Raw genomic sequence first — 25,399 nt, 5'->3', positions numbered from 1 at the left:
ACAGTGAATGGAAGTGTAAGCTAAATAAACACTTTACTCCCTAAATTGCTTTGGCCACATCAGGCTAATCCATCTTTATTTTTTCACATTTATTTGTGTGCATATTTGTGTCTGTCTGCCTGTCTCCCACTGTGTGTGTGCAGGCATCTGAGAGCCACCGCACGTATGTGGAAGTCAGAGGACAACTCGCAGGATTCGGTTCTCACTTGCTCTTTGTGGGTCTTGGGGATCGAACTCATGTCAGGTTTGGTGGCATGTGCCTGCTGAACCATTTCGATGCCCCCCCCCTTTTTTTTTTTTTAGTTTTGAGAACGGATCTCTCTGTGTAGCTCCGGATAGCCAGTTTCTATGTAAACCAGGCTGGCCTTGAATTCGCAGCGATTGTCTTTTCTGTCCTGGTGTGCAGGAGTCGCCCATCATCCCGGTTTCTTCTTTTTTCTCTCTGAGACCGGGTCTCAAGTATCCCAAGCTGAACTCCCAGTGGGTCTGGGATGATGACAAACGAGTTGCTGGAATGTGCTCCTCCACAGCCGGTTCCTGCCGTGTTGGGGACCGAATCCAGGGATTCATGCATGCTAAGCGAGCGTCAACCAAACTCCATCCCGAGCCCATTCAATAATCCACCTTGGTCAAATCAATTTTCTTCTGGGCTATAGAGAACCTAAATGTGCAACCGGACCCCGCCTCCTAAGAGGACTCACACTTCATTGGCCGCAACCGATCACGTGCCCAACAGGCTTGCTCCCCACCCCCGGGGCGCTCCAGCTGTCGATCAAGGGCTCGGCCCCGCCTCCGGCGCGCGGGCCAGTCCGTCTCTATAAAAGGCCGGGCGGGCGATGACGAGCCCGTGCGTCGGCGCGTCACGGCAGGGTGCGTGTGAGGTAATTGCGCGCGGGCGGGCGGGGTCCGACGGTTTGAACGAGACGAAGACGGAACCGGAGCCGGGCGCGCGGTCAGTGGACGCGGGTTCCCCGAGAGCCGGTGAGGCGGCTGGCGGCCCCGGGCGGCGGCAGCGGTCGGGAACTCACGGGAGGCGGCCCTCGTGAGCGGCGCGGCGCCGCGCGGGCGGTGGGGGGGAAGGGCGGGGCCGTGACCCGGCGCGCGGCCTGGGCCGGGGGCGCGCGCTCCGTTGTCCCGGGGGCGGGGCGTGGGCCGGAAGTGGGGGCTGCTCAGGGGCGACCGGCGAGGTCCCGGCTGTACTGCAGAGCCCGGAGGGTGTGCACGAGGGGTGAGGCGGGGACCCTCGGTGTAGGAAGCGTCGTTGCATAATGGGTGGGGAGTTGGTCTGCGGAGTTGGACCCCAGAGTGCGACCTTAGGCAGATGCTTCAGCCTTCCTGTGCCTCAGTTTCCTCATCTGTAAAATGGGGGCAGTAGGATGAGACATAGAAAGGTCTTAGCGCGGCGCCTGGCAAAAGTAAGGCGGTCAGCCGGTGTTTGTTGAGTGCCTAGTAGATGCCAGGCCTCGGTTCCATCAGGGAGTGGACAGGCAAAGACATGCTTTCTAGGAGTCTGATTTGTGGGCAGAGAGCTAGGAAGCCAGAAAATGAATACACGGCCAAGATAATTTCTATAATTACTGTAAAAGGGTGATACCAGTACTGCAGGGTGCAGTCTGACCTCTGCCCCCTGGAGATGAGGATCTGGAGGCAGGTCCATTGAGGGAAGTTAAGCTAGGCCTGATGTCTGTCCAAGATGGGATGGATGTCTTGAAGAGCATTAATCGAGATAGCTCTTTAACGGGCACTTGCTGTGGATAGTGGCATTAAAGCTTGATTTAGCATTGTGTCATTTCATAGTCACATTCATTGTCTTGAAGATATATTATCTTCATTTTCTTTCTATTGTATTTTGTTCGTTTTATTTATTTTTTACTTTTTTTGTGGTGCTGGGAGTTGACTCCAGTTCCCTCACCGTCCACATTGGGCACACACACACACTGTGTCACTGAGCTACCCTCTGCTCATCGACATTTTTGCAGAGGCAAGTCTGAGACTAGGTAGTGGAATGACTTGCCTTATGTTGTCCAGCAAGTAACTCAATTCCATTCATAACCCTTGTGTTACTCCTTCTCCCCCCTCTAGAAAGGGTATTTTATACTGGCGTGCCTTTTGTGTCAAAGTGCCACACATGGACACTAGGGTTCTTTACTGTTAGGGGTGTTCACTTGGATTCTTACTCAGTCCTTACCACAGCTTTGTACAGAAGGTAGGGTCTTGCCTGTTTTACAGGTGAGCCATTTCTGAGGAGAGGAGAAGTGTTTCATTGAGTCCCTCCAGACTTTTCATAGGACCCAGGATGGTACTTGGAGAGGAGGAATACCTAGTTCTTTAGCCTACTCTGAATTGGAATGAGTTGGGGAGCCAGGCGTGGTGGCTCCTTGACTCTTATCTTGGGAGGTGGAGGCAGGAGAATGAGGAATTCAAGGTCATCTAGCTTCAGAGCTAGTTGTTGAGCTATTGTATGAAAGAGCAGAATAGAATCAGTTAGGGAGACTCCCAGGAGTGTAACTGAAGGGAGAGGGAGACACTTGAGTAGGTGGGAAGGGGATTTTTCACTGTGGTTATACCTAGCTCAAGGAGCCCTGAAAGGGTAGGGTGTGTTGTACCCAGGGGCTTGCATTAAGGCTAAGCCTTAGTGGACATCTTTGTTACTTTTTGGAGCAGGATCTGAACTCTGTAGCCCAGGCTGGCCTAGAGTACACTGTGTGGCCCTGGTGTCCTGGACGTGGAGTGATCTTTCTGCCTCAGCTTTGTGAGTGTTTAGGTTTATAGGCATGGGCCCTGACTTCTGGCTCAGATATTCGTACCAGAAAGAGTGAGGGTGACAGCTTAGCCCTGAGAACCAGTCTCTGTTTTGACTGCCTGGAAGAGCCAATTAATTGGCTGAGTGAGTGGATGCTTATTGCACATCCACAGGGTGCCTAATCCCATGTATTTAGTGGCTACAGAGTTTGTGGAGCACATGGGACCTAGTATTAATGTACTGCTAATGAAAGAGTTTGAAATGACATGATGGTGAAGGGCCATTAACCTTTTCTGAGCTGGGGTGTGGTCAGGAGACACATGTGGCTTTACCAGCTGCTTTCATTTTGTGGTAGCATGAGACACACAATACCCAATGTATACATGTATGCCCAAGATAGATTGTAAGTATTCAGCCTGGGATCATGTCATTTTGTTTGGGTGGTTCTCATTGGTACTTGATATTAGCATTCTGCACACAGTATGCATTTTACTTGTTCAGGGATTTTTAAACAGAGAAATACCTCATGTGATTTGTGATTCAGAAAATTCTTTCTGGCTGCCATGTAGGAACAGATTGAGACAGACTAATTTGAGGACTTGCAGAGGGTCTTGAGGTGTTGGCAGCAGATATCAGGCACGGTTCTCAGCACCGAAGATAGCATGAAAGAGGGCGGTCCCTACCTGGACCCTGCTTGTTCCTATGGCTTGTGTTTGATATAATGCCAGTTATGTTATGTTCCGTGTTTCATATAGCTCTCTGAGATCCTTTTCAGATGGTTGTATTAATTTAGTTACTGAGTTCACTAACTTGCCCAAAGTCACATTTAAGCCCAGGTCCTCCAGTTGCCTCCTGGCCTAAATCTGGCTGGGGAAGCTCAAAATTGAAGGATTAATGTCAATTTTCGTGTGATAATTGAAGTCCCAGAGGTTTGAATGAAGCACAAGGAATGATTTACCCGGAATGAGGAACTAAACTGTTCTGCTTCCTTGCTAGTTCTGTCAGCTTTCAGGGAGGTAGTGAGTGTTGGTAGGTAGCTTTCTGAAAAGAATTTATGTATTCTTCACTCTTTCCTCCTCCACGGTCTGAAACAAGTAACATTTACCAAGCACTCACTCTGTTCAAGGCACTGTGTGAAATGTGCGGTTGTGGGGGTAGGGGAGAAGACAGGGAGATCGGGCATAGACTGCCAAGTTATCCGTGTCTGCAGACCTAGTCACCACTGCTTATAAGAACAGTGGGAGAGGGAACCCCATCTTTGGTTCTCAGTCTAGAGCGTGTGTGTGACTCAAGGCAGGCAGCAGCACCATACAGTGAATGAGAGTAGGAAGAGCCCCTCAGACACTAGTTACTAGATGGAGGGGTGAAGCGCCCTAGGAGAGCTAAGGGCTGGGGTCTCATGGTTGTTGTAAATTGCTGTGAATTCTATCCCAATTCCATTGGCAAGGCTGCTGTCTCAGGGAATTAGGACAATTCTAAGTGTTAGGGGCACTATAAAACCTACTGTTTGGGGCTAGGGAAATGGCTCAGCAGGTAAAGGTTCTTGCCACACCATGCCTGACCAGTTGAATTTGAGCTTGGGAACCACATGGTAAGATAACCAGTTTATGGAAGTTTTCCTTAGCCCTCCATACATACGGGTATATATGCACACAAAAACACAGTAAATTAAAAATGAGGGATGGTTGAATGGGAATTCATAGAGTATAGCACCCACATTTATTAGTGCCTTAAATGAGATTTATAGTTGAATATAATGATTGGTGCATGTAGTCCCAACTGCTCCCAAGCCTGAGGCAAGAGGATAACATAAGTCTACAAGTTTGAGGCTTGACTGTGCAACATGGCAAGATCTGCATCCCCAAATAAAAAGGTTATTTCAGGAGTCTGGCTGAAAGGTGAGGGGGCAGCATTTTCTGAGAAATGGGAAAACGAGGCTGGGCAGGCTTGGCTGTAAATACTAAGGGCCTCCTTTCTTCACTACTGAAATGAAGAGAGTGAAGTGGGCCTTGAAGAGGATTGTCAGTTCAATAACAGGTGTCTTTGAGAGGTTTCATACTTTGTTGGTGTTCAGGTACCCTCTAGTTCCTCCAGAGAAAGAGTAGGAGCCAAGGACTTTGAGAGGTTGTCATTTGACCTCGCCTGTTGCAGTACCTAGGTTATTGGAAAGTAGATAGGTATTGCTAGGGATTGGCCCAGGGCTTGGTGCAAAGCACTGTCATGGTGAGCATTGCCCATAGCCCTTGGTGTATGTGTTGTTGTTGATGATGACTTGAGACAAGGTCTTACTTTGTAGTTGGTGCTGGCCTGGAACTTGAGGTTGTCCTACCTCAGCCTCTTGAATACAGTTAGGCTTCCACCATGCCCACCTGGTGGTGGGTTATTTATTTATTGGTGCTGATAATTGAGCAAGGCATCATGCATGCAGAACACATGTTCTATTACTTTGAGCTACCCCCACAGCCATTGGACTAGTGGTTTTGAGCAGAATGTTTGTTGTTTGTGCATCAGCCTTATGTAGGTAGAAGTTTCTGTCCCACCAGCAGCTCCCAAATAAACACACTGAGGCTTATAATCACTATAAATGCTTGGCCAAATAGCTCAAGCTTAGTACTAGCTAACTCTTGCATTTTTAAATTAACCTGTATTTCTTATCTGTGCCTTGCCGTGTGGCTTGGTACCTTTTCTCAGTATGGCATGCCCATCTTGTTTCTCTCTGTGTTCGCTTGATACTCCTCAGATTCTGCCCTTCTTCCCCCCAGCATTCTCAGTTTGGCTCCCACCTAACCTTATTCTGTTCAGCTATTGGCCAGTCAGGTTCTTTATTAAACCAATCACAGTGACATATATTCACACAGTGTAAAGGAATATTCTATAGCCTCCCTTTATAAAGTGCTGATCTCTTAGTGTCTTTTGTGGCTTGTACTTGTATATCAATCTTACTAACATGGGGCCTAGGTTTTAGACTGACTATTTTGGGGGCGTTCATTTCAGGTTATGTTATGCATGGGACTCTGGCTTATGACTGGAATCTTAGTGTCTGGTTTCATCTCTCGGGGAAGAAGGCTGGGCTTGAAATTGAGAATTTGTACAGATTTGTTGTGGGTGACCCTAGGAACTGCTTGCCCTTATTCAATGCTCCCCATAACAGGAGCCTTCTCTCTTTGATTGTTCGTTGCAGAAGATGGCAGTGAATGTGTACTCGACGTCAGTCACCAGTGATAACCTAAGTCGACATGACATGCTGGCTTGGATCAATGAATCTCTGCAGCTGAATCTGACAAAGATAGAACAGTTGTGTTCAGGTAAGAGGAATCTACTAGACACCCTCCCATCTCCCCTTTAAAGACAATATTTCCCTGTGTAGCTTTGGCTGTCCTGGAACTCTAGACCAGACTGGCTTTGAACTCCAGTATCCACTCACCTCTGCCTCGTTAGTTCTGGGATTAAAGTGTGCACCACTGCACCTGGCTCACTAGATCACCTTTTAAAAGCACATAGGGTCTGGCCTTAGGGTTTGCACAGGCCTCTATATAGAGCCACAAAGAGAGATTATAGTTTCTTTCATCTTTATCCGTACTTAGTGCTGTGAGGTGTGGCTCAGTTGATAGAGTACTTGCCTAGCATTCACAGAGCATTGGGTTTGATTGCCGAGGAGTGTGAGGGTGTGACCATCTGTGTGCTTCCATGTGGAGATCAAGATAATCAGTGTCTTGTCTGTTGTTCTCCACTTGATTGCTTTGAGACAGGGTCTGTCACTGAACTGGAGATCTGGAGGTAGAAGCTTGCTGTTTTGGCTAGGCTTTCAGTCCGGGAGAGGCTGACTGGTGAGGTCTTGATTCGCCTATCTATCCCCCAATGCTAGGGTTATAGGCATGTACACCACTCCCTGGCTCTTAACATGGGTGTTAAGGATTTAAACTTAGATATTCTCCATTGTGCTTCTTGAGCAAGTGCTCTTACCCACTGAGCCATCTCCTCAGACTTGCATGTCAGTGCTGTAAAACAGGATCTTCCACAGGTAGTAGATGAATTCAAGAATGAACACACACACACACACACACACACACACACACACACACACACACACACACACACACACACGCGCCCCCCAGAGCTGGGTGTGATGGTATATATTTTCAATCCTATTATTTGGGAGTCAGAGGCAGGCAGATCTCTGAGTTCAAGGCCAGCTTGGTCTACATATCGTATGTAGCAAGGACTAGGCCAGCTAAGACTACAAGGTGAAACTTCTCAAAAACAAAAACAACCCCCTACCACATATAGGAGTGGGGGAGGGATATTTTCCTCTAGTGAAAATCTTAATTGATATGGATGTAATGCAGAGGAAAAGCACTTGGGTAAGATGCCCAAGTCTGGGTTCGGTCCCCAGCATGGTTTGTGTGTGGGGTCTTATTAATAAGACACAGAATCAGAAACTTGCTTCTTCTAGTAAATAACTTTTTTTGGTACTAGTGATTAAGCATAGGACTTAACACATGCTGTGCAAGTGCGCTGCCATTGAGCCCCAGCCTTTTTTTAATTTTGAGGCAATTCCTCCTAAATGTCTCAGTCTGGCTTTAACTCACCAAGGAGCCTAGAATTTACGATCCTTCTATCTCAGCTTCCTAAATGCCGGGATTACAGACAGCCTGGACAACCAGGCTCAGCTGTAAACACTTCTCAGACATCTCCATTTAATCACTGTATTTCCAAGAGGAAGGTGGAGGTACCTCTGATTTCAGATGGGAAAGATGGCTTAGAGAATTTGAATAATGAATCTAGGCATATAGAACCAAGAGCACAATGGGGATTTGAACCTTTTTCCAAATCAAAGAACCTGTATTCTTTAGTCCCTATACTCTATTAGCATTGGATTTTTTCTTAACTGACTGGTGCCATTTGGGTTGATTTAAAGAGATTGCCATTCCTTAGCAGCTTCCTCTGGTGCTCAGCTTTTGCACTTCCTTTTTTTTTGGGGGGGGGAGGGGCTCCTCCTCTTGTCTTGGTTTCATTTGCCTCATTTGCCCTGTGAGGTCCAGTCTGTTTTACAGTTGTCCAGAGGGAGGTGGTACAGGAAGAATGGGACTAGTGGTCCCAAGAATGAATGGCCTTTATTAACCTTATTTTGTTATAAAGTAGTTTTTGCCTCAGATTTGTGCTGCTGTCCTCTATTCCCTATTCATTTTCTCAGCTTTTTATTGCTGTGCCACAGTTTGTTGGAGGCTTTTTAAAGCACTTGTTTTCCCCATGCTGTGAGTAATGTGGGGGTGAGGTCATCACCATTTTCATTGGAGACCGTGTTTGTTCACCAGCAGTTTCCCCCTAAACTTTCTTTCTGTCTATACAGTCCAAAATATTTCTCACTTAATTAGAAGATGCATCTCTTCCTGTGTAGATAAGTTGTGCATGTCCCAATCTGGCCCCAGGCTTCTCTTATTTAGGCAGGGAGGCATGGGCATGTCATCGCATGAAAAGGCCTTTAGTCTGCTCTGAGCCATGTGACCTTGGGTGAATTCTTTGATGATTTTCTAGAACTGTTTAATCAGCTGTGAACTGGGTAGTATTCCTGGCCTACCACCCTGGCTGCTGTCAGGGTCCCCTATAATATTGTTGATTATCTGACAGACCCTGGGGATGAATAGAGATTTTTTTCATTTTAAAGATGAGGAGATTGCCTATGGGGCATAATTTAGACATTGCAGAGCCTGAGTTTGAACGTGTGTGTGTATGTGTGTGTGTGTGTGTGTGTGTGTGTGTTATGCATGGATGCCTATTAAAACTAGGAGGACATTTGGATACTTGGAGCCAGAGTTACAGATGCTTGTGAGCTGCAGGGAAGTGAGTTCTCTGAAAGAGCAGCCAGTGCTCTTAATTATTGAGCCATCTCTCTAGTGCCCCCACCCTACCATTTTTAGAGACAAAGTTTTATTCTGTAGCCAAGGGTCTCTGCCTCTGCTTCACACAGGTTGGGATTGCCTATATGATATTACACATGTGGGATTGATTTTCATGGCATGTGTTACATTTTTAAAGAGGTATTTGGAACAGAATAGAACAAATATAATTGTATATAATTAGTTATAATGATACTGTTTTACCATAAACTCTGAAGTATTTCAGCTTTCTGGCTCCTGCCACTATTCTTATCCCAGATAAGAGGGTTTTCCTTAGTAGAAAGTGTCGAGTGCAAGACATTTAGCTGATGTGTTAGTAAATTGTATTCATTGCTAGTTGTCCTCTTGAAAGCTGTGTGGGATGGCTCTTGGGATATGTAGGTGGTTGCATTGTATTTCACATTGGTGTTTTGAAAGCAGCTCTCACTTGTAGAACCACACAGGAGAAGCTGCCAACTATTCCTGAAGAGTTGGGGGGGGGGTGCTTCTCAGATCCTGTGTGTCTAAAACCTTCAGCACCAGGGCTGATTCTTCCTTACTGAACTTCTCATAAGCAGCTGGTCAAAAAGACCAGAAATTCCCACCTGCACAGTCTTTAGGAGGTAAAGATAGATTTTTCTCTGAAAGTACAAAGCTGGGGGTCCTTTCCTGTAAATGTGCTGCTGGCTGTAAATTGAGAGCCATCAGTACCTTTAGCTCCCCATCTGCCACAGAGTAAGGAGCCCTTGCATGGCTCTGGAAGTGAGAAAGAATGAGAAGAATTTCTGTGACACTGGCAGGTTGATTCAAGAGGCTTCTTGTGTCCTGTTGGGGATCAACTTGGGAGTGCTGTCCAGTTAAGTCTATTGCAGATACCATCAGAGAAGGAATCATCTTCATACAGAATGATTTTGACATCACAGTGATTTTTGACAGCAAGCTTGCTTTTGTTCAGAAGGAGCCCTGAGTTGCTTTTTGCTTCCTTGTGTCTGGTGGGCAATACTATTAATTTCTTTGTATCAGTCTTCTGTTGGTGGATTGGATGTTTAGTTTGTTTCTAGTTTCTTGTACCTCAGACTGTTAACAATGAGTAACATAAGCAAAAGCAAATGCTGTTTAAACAATTCTATTTACTGCTTTAAAAATCAAAATAGTATTTTCTTTTGTTAAAATATTTTGAGCTTGAATTTTTTTTCTCATCATTTTAAAAAATTATTTTACATAACAAGCACAGTTTCTCCTCCCTCCTCTCCTCCCCATTCCTTTCCCCAACCTCCCTTCTACCACCCATCTCCTCCATCTCCATTCAGATGGGGTAAGACTTAAGCTTGAATTTTATGATCTGTATTAATGACTCCAGCCCTCTCTCTTTTATTTATCATCTAAGATGATCAAGTAGCATGTGCTTTTTGAAGTCTAAAGACTTTTAGTAGTCTTGTGTTTTGTGTATGTTAATATTAAAACACTGGAGTGACTTACTTTGTGTGTGCTGTATGGGTGTGAGGGGTCTGGTGTGCTATGGTGTACCTGTGGAGGTCAGAGGACAGGTCTTGAGTTGATTCTCTTCTATCTACTTGAGGCAGGGTTTTCTCTCTTTTCTGCCACTGTGTACTCCAGGCTTGCTGGGTCCACAGCTTCCATCTGATTCCCTGTGACCCCTTCCTGTCTGCTGTAGGATTGCTGGGATTACAGATACATTGTATCTGACCTTTTCTGGGTCTTGAACTCCTGATCCACCTTTTTATAGCTTCCTGAGTTCTGGGATTACAGATGTGTATCATCAAGCCTAGTGTAAGTAAGTGAATATTGGCTAGGATTTTCATTAAACTTTCCAAGAGTGCCCTGAACTGAACCAAGCCAGGTACTGAGTGGACTGTTCTTGCTGAAGATTGTTGGGTGATCTTGAAGCGCTGCTTGAGTTTTCAGCTTTTGCCCTAGTCTCAGCTGCCTTTGTCATTCAGAGACTAGAAAAGACTCCTCCCTTTTAACTTGATTTTTTTTTTCCCCCTTAGGTGAAACATTTTTGAAAAGGGTAGGAGGATTGGACATGGTGGTCCATATCTGCAAACTCAGCATTTGAGAGTTGCAGGGGAGGAGGATTTATTGAAAGTTTCAGACCAGCCTGGGCTACATAGCAAGATCCCGTCTCTACACCAGTCAACCAACCAACCAACCAACCAACCAACCAACCAAACAAACAAACAAAATCTCCTGGATTCTGTATATAACTGAAAGCTCTATTCCCATCTCTTTTTGTGGGACCTTAATTTTTTCCCCCTTCAGTTTATTAACACTTTTTTTAAAAGATTTATTTATTTATTCATTTATTTATTTATCATATACACAATATTCTGTCTGCATGTATGCCCTCATGCCAGAAGAGGGCACCAGATCTCATTATAGATGGTTGTGAGCCACCATGTGGTTGCTGGGAATTGAACTCAGGACCTCTGGAAGAGCAGCCAGTGCTCTTAACCTCTGAGCCATCTCTCCAGCCCCCTATTAACACTTTTGATCAATGAGAGTATAGCCAATAATGGTATACTCCTCCTAGAGAAAAATGCTTTTTCCCAACAGTATGGTGTGAATAATGCTTGGGAATCAGGATCTTGATGTAATGCCAGGGTTGGTCTCTGGCCTCTGTGATATTTATTGGGCCACCTATTTTGGTCCTTGTTTTTAAATTTCTTTTTTTTTGTGTGTGTGTTGGGGCTTGAACTCAGAGTCCTTGTGCTTGGCAAGTACTCTGTCACCGAGCTACATACATACCCAGGGACTCTCATATTTAGTTTTTAAAAGTTATAATATTTCTAAGGATTCTTGGATTCTTTCGAGTTCTAAAAAACTAATGGGTTTTTTTTTGTTGTTGTTTTGTTTTGTTTTTTAAGCAGATAACTTGCTAAGAGGCAGGTGACTTCTGCTAAGTAGTTGGTTGGTTAGTATATTTGTTTGCTATTTAGCTGTAAGAAAAAAATATTGTGTTGGGTGTGGTGTTGGCATGGCTTTAATACTTAAGAGGCAGAAGCAGGCAGATCTCTGTGGGTTTAAGGCCAGCCTGGTCTACATAGTAAGACTCTGTCTCAAAATAAAACAAAAACTATGTGTGTGTATGGTGTATGTGTGTGGGCATGCATGTGCCATGAGGGCACGGTGGTATTTGTTCTCTTTCTATGTTTACCTGGCTTCCAGGGATAGAACTCAAATCTCTAGACTTGCATAGCCAGCACCTTTAGGTACTGAGCCATTTCACTGGACCAAGTCACTTGCCTCAGCTTCTCTAGGTGCTGGAGTTATAGGTTTGTACCACTACATCCATCTCCTCCAGTTTTCTGCTAGTTCAGAAGAGAGATCTGTGAAATCCTCTGTGCTCATGTGGAGAAGAGTGACTGTATCTTTGTGAAGATTTAGAAGATGTATTGCCTCTTTTTTCCTTTTTGTTGTTCTGGAAATTCATTTTTCTTTCTAGTGGTTATTTATGAGAATTTCTATGAAATTGAAACTTTGTTAAAGAATTTGTCAAACCAGCTTTGAGTTAGCATTTCAGAGGTTGGGGCAGTGGGATTGCTATGAGCTTATGGCCAGCCTGGGCCCCATAGTAAGTTCCAGGTCTGCCAGAGCTACATATTTCCAGAACCAAACATATGACCCCTTGTCATTTTGTTAATAGAGTAAAAAAAAATTGTGTGAATGAGTGTGTTACCTGCATGTCTGTACATCATACATGTGTAGGCTTGGTGCCAGAAGAGGTCATTGGATCCCCAGGAAAATGGCGTTAGAGACAGTTGTGAGAGTGGATGCTGGGGATCAAACCCAGGTCCTCCACAGGAGCACCCAGTGCGCTTTAACTGCTGAGACATCAGCAGCCTTTTGTTAATAGGTTTTTAAAAATTGATTTTTGCATTCATATAACAATCCCCCTTCCACCAGAAAAAATATTTGGTCTGTTACTTATGTGTGTGTGTTTGTGCACATGTGTGCTCTTGCGCACAGAGTCATGAGATTTTCCTGGAGCTGAAGTGAGAGGTGATTAAAAGCCACCTGACATGGCTATTGGGAATTACACTGGGGTCTACTGCAGGAGCTGTGTATGTTCTTAACCACTGAGCTGTCTTTGTAGCTCCATCTTTTTGGTTGTCTATGGTCCACTGTACAAATTTAAATTGTATTTGGGGCCTGTGAATGTAGAGTACTTGACTAGTACATGTAAGCCCTGGGTTTCATCCTGAGCTCCACTCATATAATGGGATATGTTGTCTCATGCTTAAAAGTCTTTGCACTCAGGAAGTGGAGGCAGAAGGATCATAAATTCTAGGTTATCTTCACTTATTTGAGTTTGGGCCTAGTCTAGGCTACATGAGAGTTGTCGCTAACAAATTGTATTTGAGTTAAATAGATGTGGATGACCATGCTTTTTTACTAGTAGTATTTAGAGTGGGCCATAATGGTGCATACCTTTTATCCTAGCACTCAGGAGGCAGAGGCAGAGGCAGGTGGATCTCTGAGTCCAAGGCTAGTCTGTCTACATTTAGAGTTTCAGGCCAGCCAAGGCTACGTAGTGAGATTCTGTCTGTCCGTGGAGAAAAAGTGGCATTCATGACCCAGTTCATTGAATTTTTGTTTTTGTGTCATTGTTGATCAGGGGCTGCATACTGTCAGTTCATGGACATGCTCTTCCCTGGCTCCATTGCTTTGAAGAAAGTGAAATTCCAGGCTAAGCTAGAACATGAATATATCCAGAACTTCAAAATATTGCAAGCAGGATTCAAGAGGATGGGTGTTGACAAAGTAAGTAAGCTTTATTCCTTTGTTTAGGTTACTTTCTTATCTTTAAATTGTTTTAAGTTTTAGATATCTTTAACAAAAAGATTTGTGTGTATGTGTGTGTTCTTATACATGGCACGTGCAAGAGGATAACTGGGGGAAATCAATCAGGCTTGGCAGCATTGTCTTTACCCATTGAGCCATATCTATGCAACCCACCCCCTTTGGTTTTTTTTTTTTGTTTGTTTGTTTGTTTTTTTTTTGGAACAGGGTCTTTCTATATAGTCCTGGCTGTACTGGAACTCACTGTGTAGACCAGGCTGGTCTCAGTTTCACAGAGATCTGTTTGCCTCTTCCTCTCAAGTACTGGGATTAAAGGCGTGTGCCACCACACCCGGCTTTGCTGGCCCTTTTAAAATTATTTTTGTAAGTCTGTTTAACTCAGGCTTTGAATTCATGGTGGTCTTCCTACTTCAGCTTCCTGAGCGATGGGATTACAGGGGTGAGGCACTCTGTGGACTGGGCATTTTCTCTTTTCAATTTATGTTACCTCTTATTTCTAGTTAACAGGATGTATAGGGAACCAGGTTTTCCTTCACCTCCTTCTTCTACTTCCTTCACTGTCTTCTTTCTTTATTATCTGAATTTAATAATGGTTTGGAACAATCAGCCTTAAATCTGAACCACTGTTTTGAAATAAAATTTAAAAGACTTACTTATTCTGTGTGTATGAGTTTTTTGCTTGCATGTATATATGTATTGTACCATGTGTGCAGGCTGCCTGTGGAGGTCAGAAGAGGGGGCTAGAGCCCCTGGAATTGGAAGTGGCTATGAGGCACCATTCAGATGCTAGGAACCAAACTCAGGTCCTCTGCAAGAGCAGCAAGCGCCTTTACTCATTCAGTGGTCTCTCCAGCCCCTAAAACTTTCTTGTGTTCTAGTTTATTGAGAGAAAGAGGAGAAAGAGTGCATGAGTGCATGCATGTGTGTGCATGTGTGACAGTGCCTTTACCCCACCAAACCGTCTCACTGGTCCTGTGTCATACTTGTGAGTCTTTCTTTGTCCCATCAGCCAGCTCCCAAATAAATGACACAGGGACTTCTTATTAATTATGAAAGCTTGACCTTAGCTTAGCTTGTTTCTACCTAGTTTTTACAACTTAAATTAACCTATTTCTATTTATCTATGTGTTGCCATATGACTGGTGGCTTTTACCTCTTTTCCTACATGTCTGTTCCCTCTGTGTCTGCTGGTGACTCCACCTTCCCAGTGTTCACTCTGCCCTGAAAATCCTGCCTAGCTATTGGATGTTTAGCTTTTTTTTTTTTTTATTTATTTAATTTATTATTTAACCTGTCGATCCCAGTTCTCCCTCCCCTCCCTTTTACTCTCTCTGCCCTCTCACATGCACCCTAACCTCCCTCCCCTCCCATCCCCCCACCCCAATTCCATATGTAGGGGAATGCCATCCAGTTGGGGTCATGTAGGTCTGACAGGTCATGTGAAGTAGGGACTAGGGCTTCTCTCCTGTCTCTAGGTTAAGGCAGTTATCCCTCCATGGGGGGTGTGTTCACAAGGTCCTTTTGTGCTCCAGGGATACATCCTGGCTCCACTGTCTGAGGTCCCTTAGACTGCTCAGTCCTTCTGGCTGAGACCCATATTCAGGGGGGCCTGAGTCAGAACAATGGATGTGTAGCTTTTTATTAAACTAATCCGAGTGACAATTCTTCACAGTGTACAAAAATATTCGGCAGCACATGCTGGTGGTTTTTTTGGTCTTGTTTTTTAGGTATTATTTATTCTCTACTAGTCTGAGGCCTAACTTAATTTCTAGATTTACTTCTATAAAATATATTGTACTTGATTCTGCATTATGATTTGTTTTTTCCCTTCCCTTCCTCCCTCTCTCTCTTCCTCCCTCCCTCCCTCCCTCCCTCATCTGCCTCCCTCCCTCCTTCATCTCCCTCCCATTCTCTTCCCTCCCTTTCTAGATAGAGTCTTACTTTGTAGCCTAGGCTGACCTCGGGTTTGACATGCTCCTGTTTCAGCTCCCAGAGTTTTCATCCAGCCATGGGATTTCTCTTTTATGGTACCGTGAAACTTCTGCTGCCTTTCATTGTGTCTTGATGTGTGGCTGTGACTTTGCTGATACTGGTTCCACAGTGGTGCAGAGGTTGCAGCACAAGGCCTTATGTAGCCAGGCAGGCACTGAACCATATCCTGGTTCTTGTTCCTTTTTTGATCAACATTCATTCTCAAGAGTTTGGAGGACTGACTAGGTAGGGATTGGTACTGTATTGAAGGCAGACTGATCTTAGCAGTAAGACCTCTCCAACATTTCCTCATTTTGGCAGAACTTGTGTTGTTGTGATGAATGGGGCAGGTTTGATGCTTGCCAAAGCCTCTGCTTTGGTCTAAACAGTCCTGATTTTTTCTCTGCAGATAATTCCTGTGGATAAATTAGTAAAAGGAAAATTTCAGGACAATTTTGAGTTCGTTCAGTGGTTCAAGAAGTTTTTTGATGCAAATTATGATGGAAAAGAGTATGACCCTGTAGCTGCCAGACAAGGTCAAGAAACTGCAGTGGCTCCTTCTCTTGTCGCTCCAGCTCTGAGTAAACCGAAGAAACCTCTCAGCTCCGGCAGTGCAGGTAAACAACCATTACCCCGGTTCCAATAGTTCCACTCATTCAACATTGGGGACAGGTGCTGCTCCACATAGAACTATGCTGTAGCCCTAAATCAGGAGATTTGAGTAACCATAGATCTGCCCTGTGCTTTTGGCAGGGATATGGATTCTTCATGTGGTAGATACATGCCTGTGCTCCGCAGCTCTGTGGGAGCCTGTTCACTCTTGCCCTGAGGTCTTCCTCCTTTGTAAAGTGGGAAGTTAACACTTGCTCTGACCTGGATGAGTTACTGTGTGCTGTGTTACCTAAAGGCTTTCTGTTGTATGTAATAGAATTTACTTATGCTAGCTCACGTAAGAGACTTTAGTGACATGGGAAGTTAGGGCATTTTATAAATACCCAAGAAGGTAAGTTACAGTCAAGTCTTTAGTTTAGGACCTCAAGAGCTTTCTAGGTCTTGCAGTCAGTGGATTGTGACTTCTTTCATGGAGATCAAATGGGAGAGCTGCTATGGCTAGCTTTGCTGACAGCAGGGTCTAGGAGGGAGGAGACGTGGATGGTAGAGAGTGTCTTGAGAATGTTTGGGCATCTGGCTTTCCAAGATGTCTTTTTAGTAGTATATTCATAGAACATGTACAGGGCTACCATTCCCTGCTAAAGATGGAGGTTTTTGGTATTTTTTTGAGGCAGGGTCTCTGACCCAGGTTGGCCTTGAACTCACTGTGTATGTAGCCAAGGATGACTTTGAACTTTGTTCCTCCTGCTCCATCTCTTGGAGTTTTGTTTGTATAACTTTATTGAGAAATAATTCACACACCATACATTTTACTGTCTTAAAATATTTAACCAAAAAAAGAAATTAAAAAAATTTAATGTGTCTAGGTGTTTTGTTTGCATGTATGTCTGTATTACACATGTGCTGGGTGTCCTCAGAGGTCAGAAGGAGGTGTTGTATTCCCTGGAACTGGAATTATAGATGGTTGTGAACCACTATGGGGGTATTGGGAATTGAACTAGGTCCTCTGAAAGAGCAGCAAGTGCTAGTAACTTAGGAACCATCTCTTTGGCTCCTCAGTGTGTGTGTGTGTCTGTGTATATGCAGGTACATTTGGAGATCAAAGACAACCTTGGGTATTCCTCGGGTACCATTCACCTGCTTTTTGAGATATCTCATTGGCCTGGAACTTGTTTAATAGGCTAAGCTGGCTTGCCAGGGAGTCCTGGGGATCTGTCTTTCTCAGTCTCTGAATTACTGGATTTCAAGCATGCACTGTTAGGTTCTGAATACAACTTGGGTCGTAAGACTTTTGAGGCAAGCATTTTTACTAACTGAAAGCCAGTAATGCATAGAAAAGCCCCTCACCTTTCTTTTCTTTCTTTTTTTTTTTTTTTGGCTTGTGTTTTTATTTGTTTGTTTGGCTGTTACTTTGTAGACCAGGCTGGTCTCTGCCTCCCAAGTGCTGGGATTAAAGGTGTACACTGCTGCCTTAGGCAGATTTTTTTAAGTCAAAGAATTTTAACCATTATTACCACAGACAATTTAAGGATATTTTGATCACCCAAAAAGAAGCCTGTTTGGGCTCAATAGCAGTCACTGTTCATTTCCTCCAACTGCTCTAGGCCTTCACTTAACTGTTTTCTGTCTATGGCTTCACTTATTTTGGACATTTTTCTATAAATGAAACTGTAGAATATGTGTCATCTTGTATCTGGCTTCCTTTACTTAGCACAATAATTTCAAAGTTCATCTGTGCTGTAGTATTTGTTAATTTTTTTTGTTTGCTTGTTTTGGTTTTCTGAGACAAGATTTCTCTTTTTAACAGTCCTGGCTCATCTAGAACTCACTGTGTAGACCAGGCTGGCCTCAAACTCAGAGACCGTCTGCCTCTGCCTCCCAAAAGCTTGGATTAAAGCTATGTATCACCACACCCAGCTGGTACTTTTTGTTGTTGTTGTTGTGTGTGTGTCCTGTCTCATGCATGCTAGGGAAACTGTGTGAGATTACTGAAACACATCAGCTCCCCCTACAGCCATACTTTAAAAAAAAAAAATTTGTGACAGCCTCTACAAAGTTGTCAGGTGGTTCTTGAACTTGTGATATTCTTGCCTTATCCTCCCAAGCAGCCTGTTTTTGTTGCAGGATAATATTCCATTGTTTGAATACCTCATTTGTCTGTTGATGGTCATTTGAGTTGTTGCTAGTGTTTGGCTGTTATGAGTAATGCTGCTGTGAAGTTCACATGTAGTTTCTGTATGGAATACGTTTTTATTTCTCTTGGGTGTATATCTAGAAGTGTATTTTGAAGCTGAATTCCTGGGCTACATGAAAGTGTTTATAGAGTTGCCTGTTTTTCAAAGCAGCTGGCCACTGACATATTGTCATCAGCAGTGTCTTATCATCAGTGGTGTAGGAGGGTTCTGCTTGCCCTCAGAATTATGGACTTTTTATTCCTTTGCTATTGAGAATGGTGACTACATAGGTAAGCTTCAGAAGCTACTTACAACTGAGTAGAGACTTGTAGAAAATATTTAGTGTTCAGGATAAGCAAGTACCAGAGAGCACCATCCAAAGGAAATGCCTGTGACTGTGGACAAAAGGTCTGCAATTGTAGATTTTGGGATGCTGGGAAGATGAGATGTTTCTAAGCCTGGCATAATATCTGTGTTTTACAGAATAATTGCTAGATGAATAACTAAAGCCAGGAGTGTTACATTTATCTTGAAGTAGTCCATTCTTAGTTGTATTAACTTGCAGATCCTTTTCTGTTTCATCTGCCTTTTGTCTATAAACACTGAGAGATCTGTAAATCTTAGTTACTGAGGTTGTTTTTCTCTCCTGACTCTGTGGACATCTAGAAGGTGAGCTCTGAAGTTACAGTGGAAAGGGATGGGGGCCTCTACTCATAGCCTTTGTGAGCTTCTTACCAAATCCAGTGAGTTAGAGGGAGCTAGTTTTCCAGTTGGAGCACAGTACTTCAGTACTAGCTGGGATTGTGATCTGTTCTTGATACAAGGTTTGCCTTTGATCCAGGAAACTGCCTTGCTTGTGGGTTAAGGTGTATGTACCAGTGTGATTACACCTTTCAGCTGACAGTTCACTGCAGGAAAGTGAAGATCTTATTGGAGGACTATCCCCAGCATGAAGGAGCTTGCTAAAATTGTTACTTTACGTCTGCAGCTAGGATAAGAACTACTTTGTGTTGGGTTATTGTGCTGTTTTATCTGGGTTCTCTAGTATCAGTTCCTTTCACTGACTTGTCTGTGGAACGCAGTTGATTCAGACCTCTTGCCATTTTTGTATTTCTGACTGTTTTTGAAATTTTTCTTAACATGGTTAGTCTTCTCTCAGCTCCGCAGAGACCAATTGCAACACAGAGAACTACTGCAGCTCCTAAGGCTGGCCCAGGGATGGTGCGGAAGAACCCTGGTATGGGCAACGGGGACGACGAAGCAGCTGAATTGATGCAGCAGGTATACCCTCCTGTGTTGTTGACATTGTCATTGTGGATTCCTTGTTTCACTCATGAGGGCAGGCCTTCTCTGCTTGCCTGATCAGTCCTCTTGACATGTGTGAGCCGTGAGCTGTGGAGTAGAACAGGGATATATGATTGTAAAGAATGGTCAGCTGAGGCCACACGGCTGGCAAGTTGATCCTGCATTCTGCAGGAACAATTTTCTTCATGATGAGCACAAGGAGGAACTGAGACAAGCTCTGTCATTATTTCATTTGTGCTTATCAGTTAGCCTCTCTGGACTGAATAATTTATGTGTGAGGGTGAGGATACTTTGTGGGTGTTTTTTTTGTTACACATTTTTTTTTTCCCTTTTTGAGATAGGGTTTTACTATGCAGACTAGGCTGGCTTGAACTTGTGTGCATTCTGCAACCTCTGCTTTCCAAGTGCTGAGAATACAGATGTGTACTACTATGCCTGGAGGGAGCTAACATTTGTTCACAGTAATCCCAATATCTGGAATGGTACAGATTCCATTGGGATAAATGACAGTGGACAAAAGACAGTTCTGATTATTCATATTGTCTGGATGGAATGGAGTAGGTGCTGTAGTGTTCTTTAAAAGTTTACATGGGTTAGAACTTTTTGGCTATATGAGAAAGAAGAAATGAATAAAAAAGGAGACTTTAAAACTTCAGAGTAGTGGTTCTCAAGCTGTGGGTTGAGACCCTTCTCTATAACCTCTGTCTCCAAAAATATTTACATTGTGATTCATTAACATTAGCCAGATTGTAGTTATGAGGTAGCAATGAAAATAATTTTATGGTTGGGTTCACCACAGCAAGAGGAACTGTATTAAAGGGTCATAGCATTAGGAAGGTTGAAAACCCACTGCTTTAGAGGAAGCAGTTGCTGGGGAAAGTACAAGCGTGTAAAGAGTGGTCAGAAATACAGAATCATCTAATGTTTTTATAGTTGCTTATGCCATACTTTTGTAAGGTTTGACAGATGAACACACTGTAGTTAGGATTCACTTCTAGCTGCATAGCCTAGGTTTGGTGATGAATGGGAAACTGAGGAGGTACACTGAGGTTCTTTGCTGGCACGCTGCATTGGAGATATTTATCATCATTGCTCTGGGAAAACTGATGGTAAACATTGGAGAGAATTTCAAAATAGGTTTCAATAGTTGTGACTGGATAGGCTATGGGTTTGAAGAGAAGACTTAGAGCTCTAGGTAGTTGTGGGTCTCTGTTGAGGATGTGGGAGGTCAGGAGGCTGACTTTCTGCTAACCACTTTCTTCTGGTCTGTACTTGCCACAAACATTTGGCCTGATACGTCTTTTTTTTAAAAAATCCATTTTGGTTTTGTTGGAGTTTTATGGAGTCCAGGCTTGCCCAGACCTCACCTTCAAAGTGCTGGGTTTACAGGTGTGAACCAATACACCTGGCTCTTGACCTGAATAAGCTTTAAAAACAAATTAATATGAAGGGAGAACTTTATTCTCTCCTTAGGATCCCCAAGTCTGAACCCTGTTCCGTTACATGTTCTGTGTGATACCCTGAAAGCATTTGAACTTGTAGCCCTTGACAGATGGGAGAAATGGAGCCAGATAGGTTGGTTAGGCTGAGGACAGCACTGTATTCTATGCCAATTACTTTATAATACTTACTCATCCTTTGTTGATAAGCAGGGATCCCACATTAAGACATCATGGAGATATTTTTAAAAAGTCTTTAGAATGTCTTGAGTGTGGCCTAAGTTGTCTTGGAACTAGACATCTACTTTCCTGACTCCTAAGTTCTGGGATTACTGGTGTGTATGTCATACATATGGATTTGTATTTTCTTAAAAAAAAAAAAAAAGTTATGTTTCTGTGTGAGTTTCTGTTCATCAGGAGCTCCTGGAGGCCAGAGTGGTATATGCTGTTCCCTGGAATTGGAGTTACAGGTTGTTGTGAGCCACCATGTTGTTTCTGGGAACTAAACCGATGTTTTTGCAAGAATAGTAAATGCTCTTAGCCAATGAGCCATCTCTCTAGTCACAAGATTTATTTATTTTATAATCATTATTATTTGAGTTAGAGTCTGGGCATATAGCTCTGATTGGCCTGGAACTCACTATGTATACCAAACTGGCCTTGAATTCAGGGATCCAACTGCCTTTCTGCATCTTGAGTGCTTGGATTAAAGGTGTGTGCTACCATGCCTAGCAAGATTTATTTTTAAATTTAATTTCTTAATGTCCTCTGGGGATTAAAGTTCTCTAGTGTGATTTAAGGGGGATTAGGACCACTGAACCCATTGAGCTCTACATGCAACTAGTCTTGGATTTGACTGACTATTCTCGTCCTGGTAAGGACTTAGTTACAATTGTTGGTCATCTTGCTAAGCCGGGTTGTGGGTTCTACTCCTATCTCAGGCAGCCTTAAGTTTTCCATTTTTGATCCCATCTTAGTGAATAGCTCCCTCATAGTTTAAGGTCTGGTCTTTCCTTTTTTTTTTTTTTTTTTTTTTTTTTTTTTTTGAGACAGGATTTATCTGTGTAGCCCTGGTTGTCCTAGAACTCACTATGTAGACCAGGCTGGTTTCAAATTCACAGAGGTCAGCCTGCCTCTTCCTCCTGAGTGCTGGGATTCAAGGCATATGCTACCATGCCTGACTTTAAGGTGTAGTTTTCCCTTTTTGGGAACTCATAGTCAAGGTTGCTGTGGACTCATATATTTTTTTGTCTGAGGCTGAAGAAAATTGACATTAAACTGAACTGGGTTTTTGCTTATGTTTTATTTTGATCAAAGACCACATCATTTTTGGGTTTGGTATTTTATTGGTACACCATTGCTCATTGTTTTCTATATCTTATGCAGGTCAAAGTATTGAAACTTACTGTTGAAGACTTGGAGAAAGAGAGAGACTTCTACTTTGGAAAGCTAAGGAACATTGAATTGATTTGCCAGGAGAACGAAGGGGAAAATGACCCTGTACTGCAAAGGATTGTAGATATTCTTTATGCCACAGATGTACGTGTTTACCTGGAGATATTTTCTTTCCATTCTGCCCCCTAAGAAAAAAGTTAATATTGTTGGTTTCAGCTCACTTTGTGTTAGGGTTCACCAGGAAATTTTATCTTTGATTCCCTCCAAGTCAGCCAGAGAAGATCTTGCTAGCTTTAGCCCTTGAAGTCCCTGTGTCTTTGCTTAAGGAAGCAATAGAGTATTGAAGTGGCTAGCTTATCCAGCTTCTGTACTTTATAGGCCTTCCCACCCTTGCAGCTTGACCACTCAAGCCAGAGGTGGTGTTGCCATTATTGGGACCCCAGGCATGTCCTTGGTCCTTGATGTTTGTGCCATAGATGCCAGGGTATGCCTTTCTCTTCCCTTATAGGAGATTGCCTGGCTCCCTTTGTGATTTTCTTTGGGTCCATTTTTATTACGTAGCCTTTAGTCATACATACTAGTTCATTAGAAAAGATTGCTTTTCTTCCCCCTGGGTTTAGGATCTGATACCTGACTATGTTTACTGTTTAACGTATTTGTAATTGGGCATGCACTATACAAATATAAAGTATTAGTTTTCTAAACATATTGTTGGAATTTTGGAGGATTAAGACAGATGACGGAAAAGCTGCTAATTTGTGTAGTAAATCCTTAAAATTTGCATCATATTTGGTAATGAAAAAAATGATGAAGATATGTGAGTCTTTGGTGTTTTAGTGAAAGTACATTTTAACTACTTTAAGGTGTAGAGATTTAGTTAAAAAGAAAAATCAAGATGTGTTGTTTATGGTAGAGCAGTGTGGCCATTCTATGCTGTTCGGGCATGCTATATGCCCCACAGGGAGCAGGGGAGGGGCCATGGGTCTGCCCTCTTCTTTGCTTCCCAGCTGTCATTGACACTGGGCCAGTCCTATCCTGCTATTGCAGGTATTTTGGTTCAACACTGGTGTTCAGTGTAACAATGATGCATGAAGGCAGCACTAATAACATCAGAATACTAAGCTTTTTTTTTTTTTTTTTTCAGATAGCCCAGGTTGACCTTGAATTTAATATCCTCCTGCCTCAGCCTGTTGTGAGCCACCATACCCAATAGTCAACTTCCGTTTTGTTTGTTTATTTTTGTTTTTGATCAAGAGTTTCATAACCTAGGTTGGAATTTAACTCACTGTAGCCAAGGGTGACCTTGAACTCCTTTTTGTGCATCTTGAATTTTGGGATTACATGTGAATGCTACTGTCTGCCTGTTTGAATGTCATTGACTTTTTTTTTTTTTTTTTTTTTTTTTTTTTTTAATGTTTTTGTTTTGTGCAATTGGGGATTGAATCCAGTTTTGTCTTGTGTAGAGCTTTGTCAGTAATTTTTTGAGGCAGGTTCTCATTCTACCCTGGGATACCCTGGAACTCAATCTATAGCCACAGACTGGCCTCAGCCTCATGGCCATCCTCCTACCTTAGCCTACTGAGGGCTGGTATTACAGGTGTGAACCACTGCTCATGAACTTGGAGTTTTGAAGGAATGCACATTTTAAACGTACATTTAGACACATAAATATTCATTACTTCTAATGCTTTGAAGATGAATTTGTGTGTAATTTTTGCATTAAGAATGGTGATATTGTTGGGTGTGGTGGACACACATTTAAACCCAGAACTCAGGAATTAGAGGCAGGACAGTTTAAATTTTAAGCCAGCCTTGTCTATGTTTAAGCAAAGTCCAGGCTAGGCAAGGCTATATAGGGAGACCTTATATCAAAAATCAAAACCAACAAAAGAAATGATGCAGTTGTCTAAAAATATACAATAGTGGTCACCTGGTCTTTGTGCTTAAGGAGACAGGAAGAACTGCTTATATGGAGAAGCTTACATGTGAGGTCAGTGAGTAGAGGGAGGGACTGGCATGAAATGTTGAGTAATAGCTTTCCCCCACTTTCATTTCCATTTCAGGAAGGCTTTGTGATACCTGATGAAGGGGGCCCACAGGAGGAACAAGAAGAGTATTAAGCAGCCTGGACCAGCAGAGCAACATTCGAATTCTTCACTCCAAATCATGTGCTTAACTGTTAAATACGCCCTTTTATTATTCTTAGAGGATTCACTGGTTTCTTTTCATAAGCAAAAAGTACCTCTTCTTCAAAGTGCACTTTGCAGAAGTCTCTTTCCGATGAGTTTGAGTTAGGAGCTGTTGCCTTGTAGCAGAGCAGTATTAACATCTAGTTGGTTCACCAGGGGAACAGAGAGGCCAACCATGGGGCTCTTCACGTGGATGCTGGTCACACTGACTGATGGAGAAGGGGGTTTTGTAATACACTGAGGTGACAACCTCAGAGAAATGTAAAGACTGAATTGAATTTTAAGCTAATGTGAAATTCTGGCAGAGAACGTTTTAATAAATGCCTTAAGAGTATTTAAAATATGCTTCCATATTTCAAAATATAAAATATAACATGACAGGAGATTTTTGTGTCTGATGTTGTGTCTGAGAAGGAAGGGCCAGACTTTAGACCCTTTGGAACCTGCTGTCACAGGCCTTTTAAGGCTGCTTGAATCTCACAGATGTAGTCTTTGGCCCAGAAGGAAAGTTTGAAACGTTGTTCTGTAAAGCCATTTTGTGTCATTGCAAATCCCTGCTATAAAAGCAAGCAGCATGGTAGCTTGGGTGAATAGAGGGTATCTCAGCCCTGCAGTGCCTGAGATAGACAGAGCTCAGCTTTCACTGAGCTTTCCTCTGAGGACTTGGCACACAGTCCCGTCTCCCCCCCCCCCCAGTTCCTGTGTATTATGTTTCTGGGATCTGCCCACATCTCTGGGATTTGAACAGGCATTGAGTCCTGTTGTACTGTCTGTTAAGTTTACATTTAACACGTTCTCTTCTCTGTTCCCCTTGACCTCTGGGGACTCCTCTGGCTCCTTAAGTTTGCTGCTGAGCGTTGTAAATACAGCA

At 43.2% G+C, this 25,399-nt stretch overlaps 1 protein-coding gene across 3 annotated transcripts; it reads left to right on the top strand.

Moving 5' to 3' along the window:
* The first annotated feature begins 840 nt into the window (after window positions 1-840).
* Window positions 841-24,906, top strand: Mapre1 (microtubule associated protein RP/EB family member 1). 3 transcript variants are annotated; one of them, XM_051192953.1, is made up of 7 exons: window positions 841-981; window positions 5,925-6,048; window positions 13,259-13,404; window positions 15,824-16,031; window positions 19,360-19,481; window positions 22,331-22,483; window positions 24,403-24,906. In XM_051192953.1, exons 2-7 carry the CDS (start codon window positions 5,928-5,930, stop codon window positions 24,457-24,459), a joined length of 807 nt encoding a protein of 268 aa, XP_051048910.1. In that variant the 5' UTR covers window positions 841-981; window positions 5,925-5,927; the 3' UTR covers window positions 24,460-24,906. The 3 variants fall into 3 exon arrangements, with proteins under 3 accessions (XP_051048910.1, XP_051048920.1, XP_051048928.1); XM_051192963.1 differs by having other exon boundaries at window positions 854-952; XM_051192971.1 differs by lacking the exon at window positions 841-981 and adding an exon at window positions 1,145-1,228.
* Window positions 24,907-25,399: the final 493 nt, after the last annotated feature.

The sequence above is a fragment of the Phodopus roborovskii genome, unplaced genomic scaffold (assembly GCF_943737965.1).
Source record: "Phodopus roborovskii unplaced genomic scaffold, PHOROB, whole genome shotgun sequence".
Lineage (NCBI taxonomy): Eukaryota > Metazoa > Chordata > Mammalia > Rodentia > Cricetidae > Phodopus > Phodopus roborovskii.
This window is presented reverse-complemented; position numbering and strand designations above follow the sequence as displayed.

What these genes read in the sequence shown, in the direction of transcription:
- Mapre1 (XM_051192953.1), top strand. Translation starts at nt 5,928, where the DNA reads ATGGCAGTGAATGTGTACTCGACGTCAGTCACCAGTGATAACCTAAGT. An exon ending in TCTCAGCTCCGGCAGTGCAG is followed by an intron (nt 16,032 to 19,359) that starts GTAAACAACCAT and finishes GTCTTCTCTCAG; the next exon opens with CTCCGCAGAGACCAATTGCA. An exon ending in CAGCTGAATTGATGCAGCAG is followed by an intron (nt 19,482 to 22,330) that starts GTATACCCTCCT and finishes TATCTTATGCAG; the next exon opens with GTCAAAGTATTGAAACTTAC.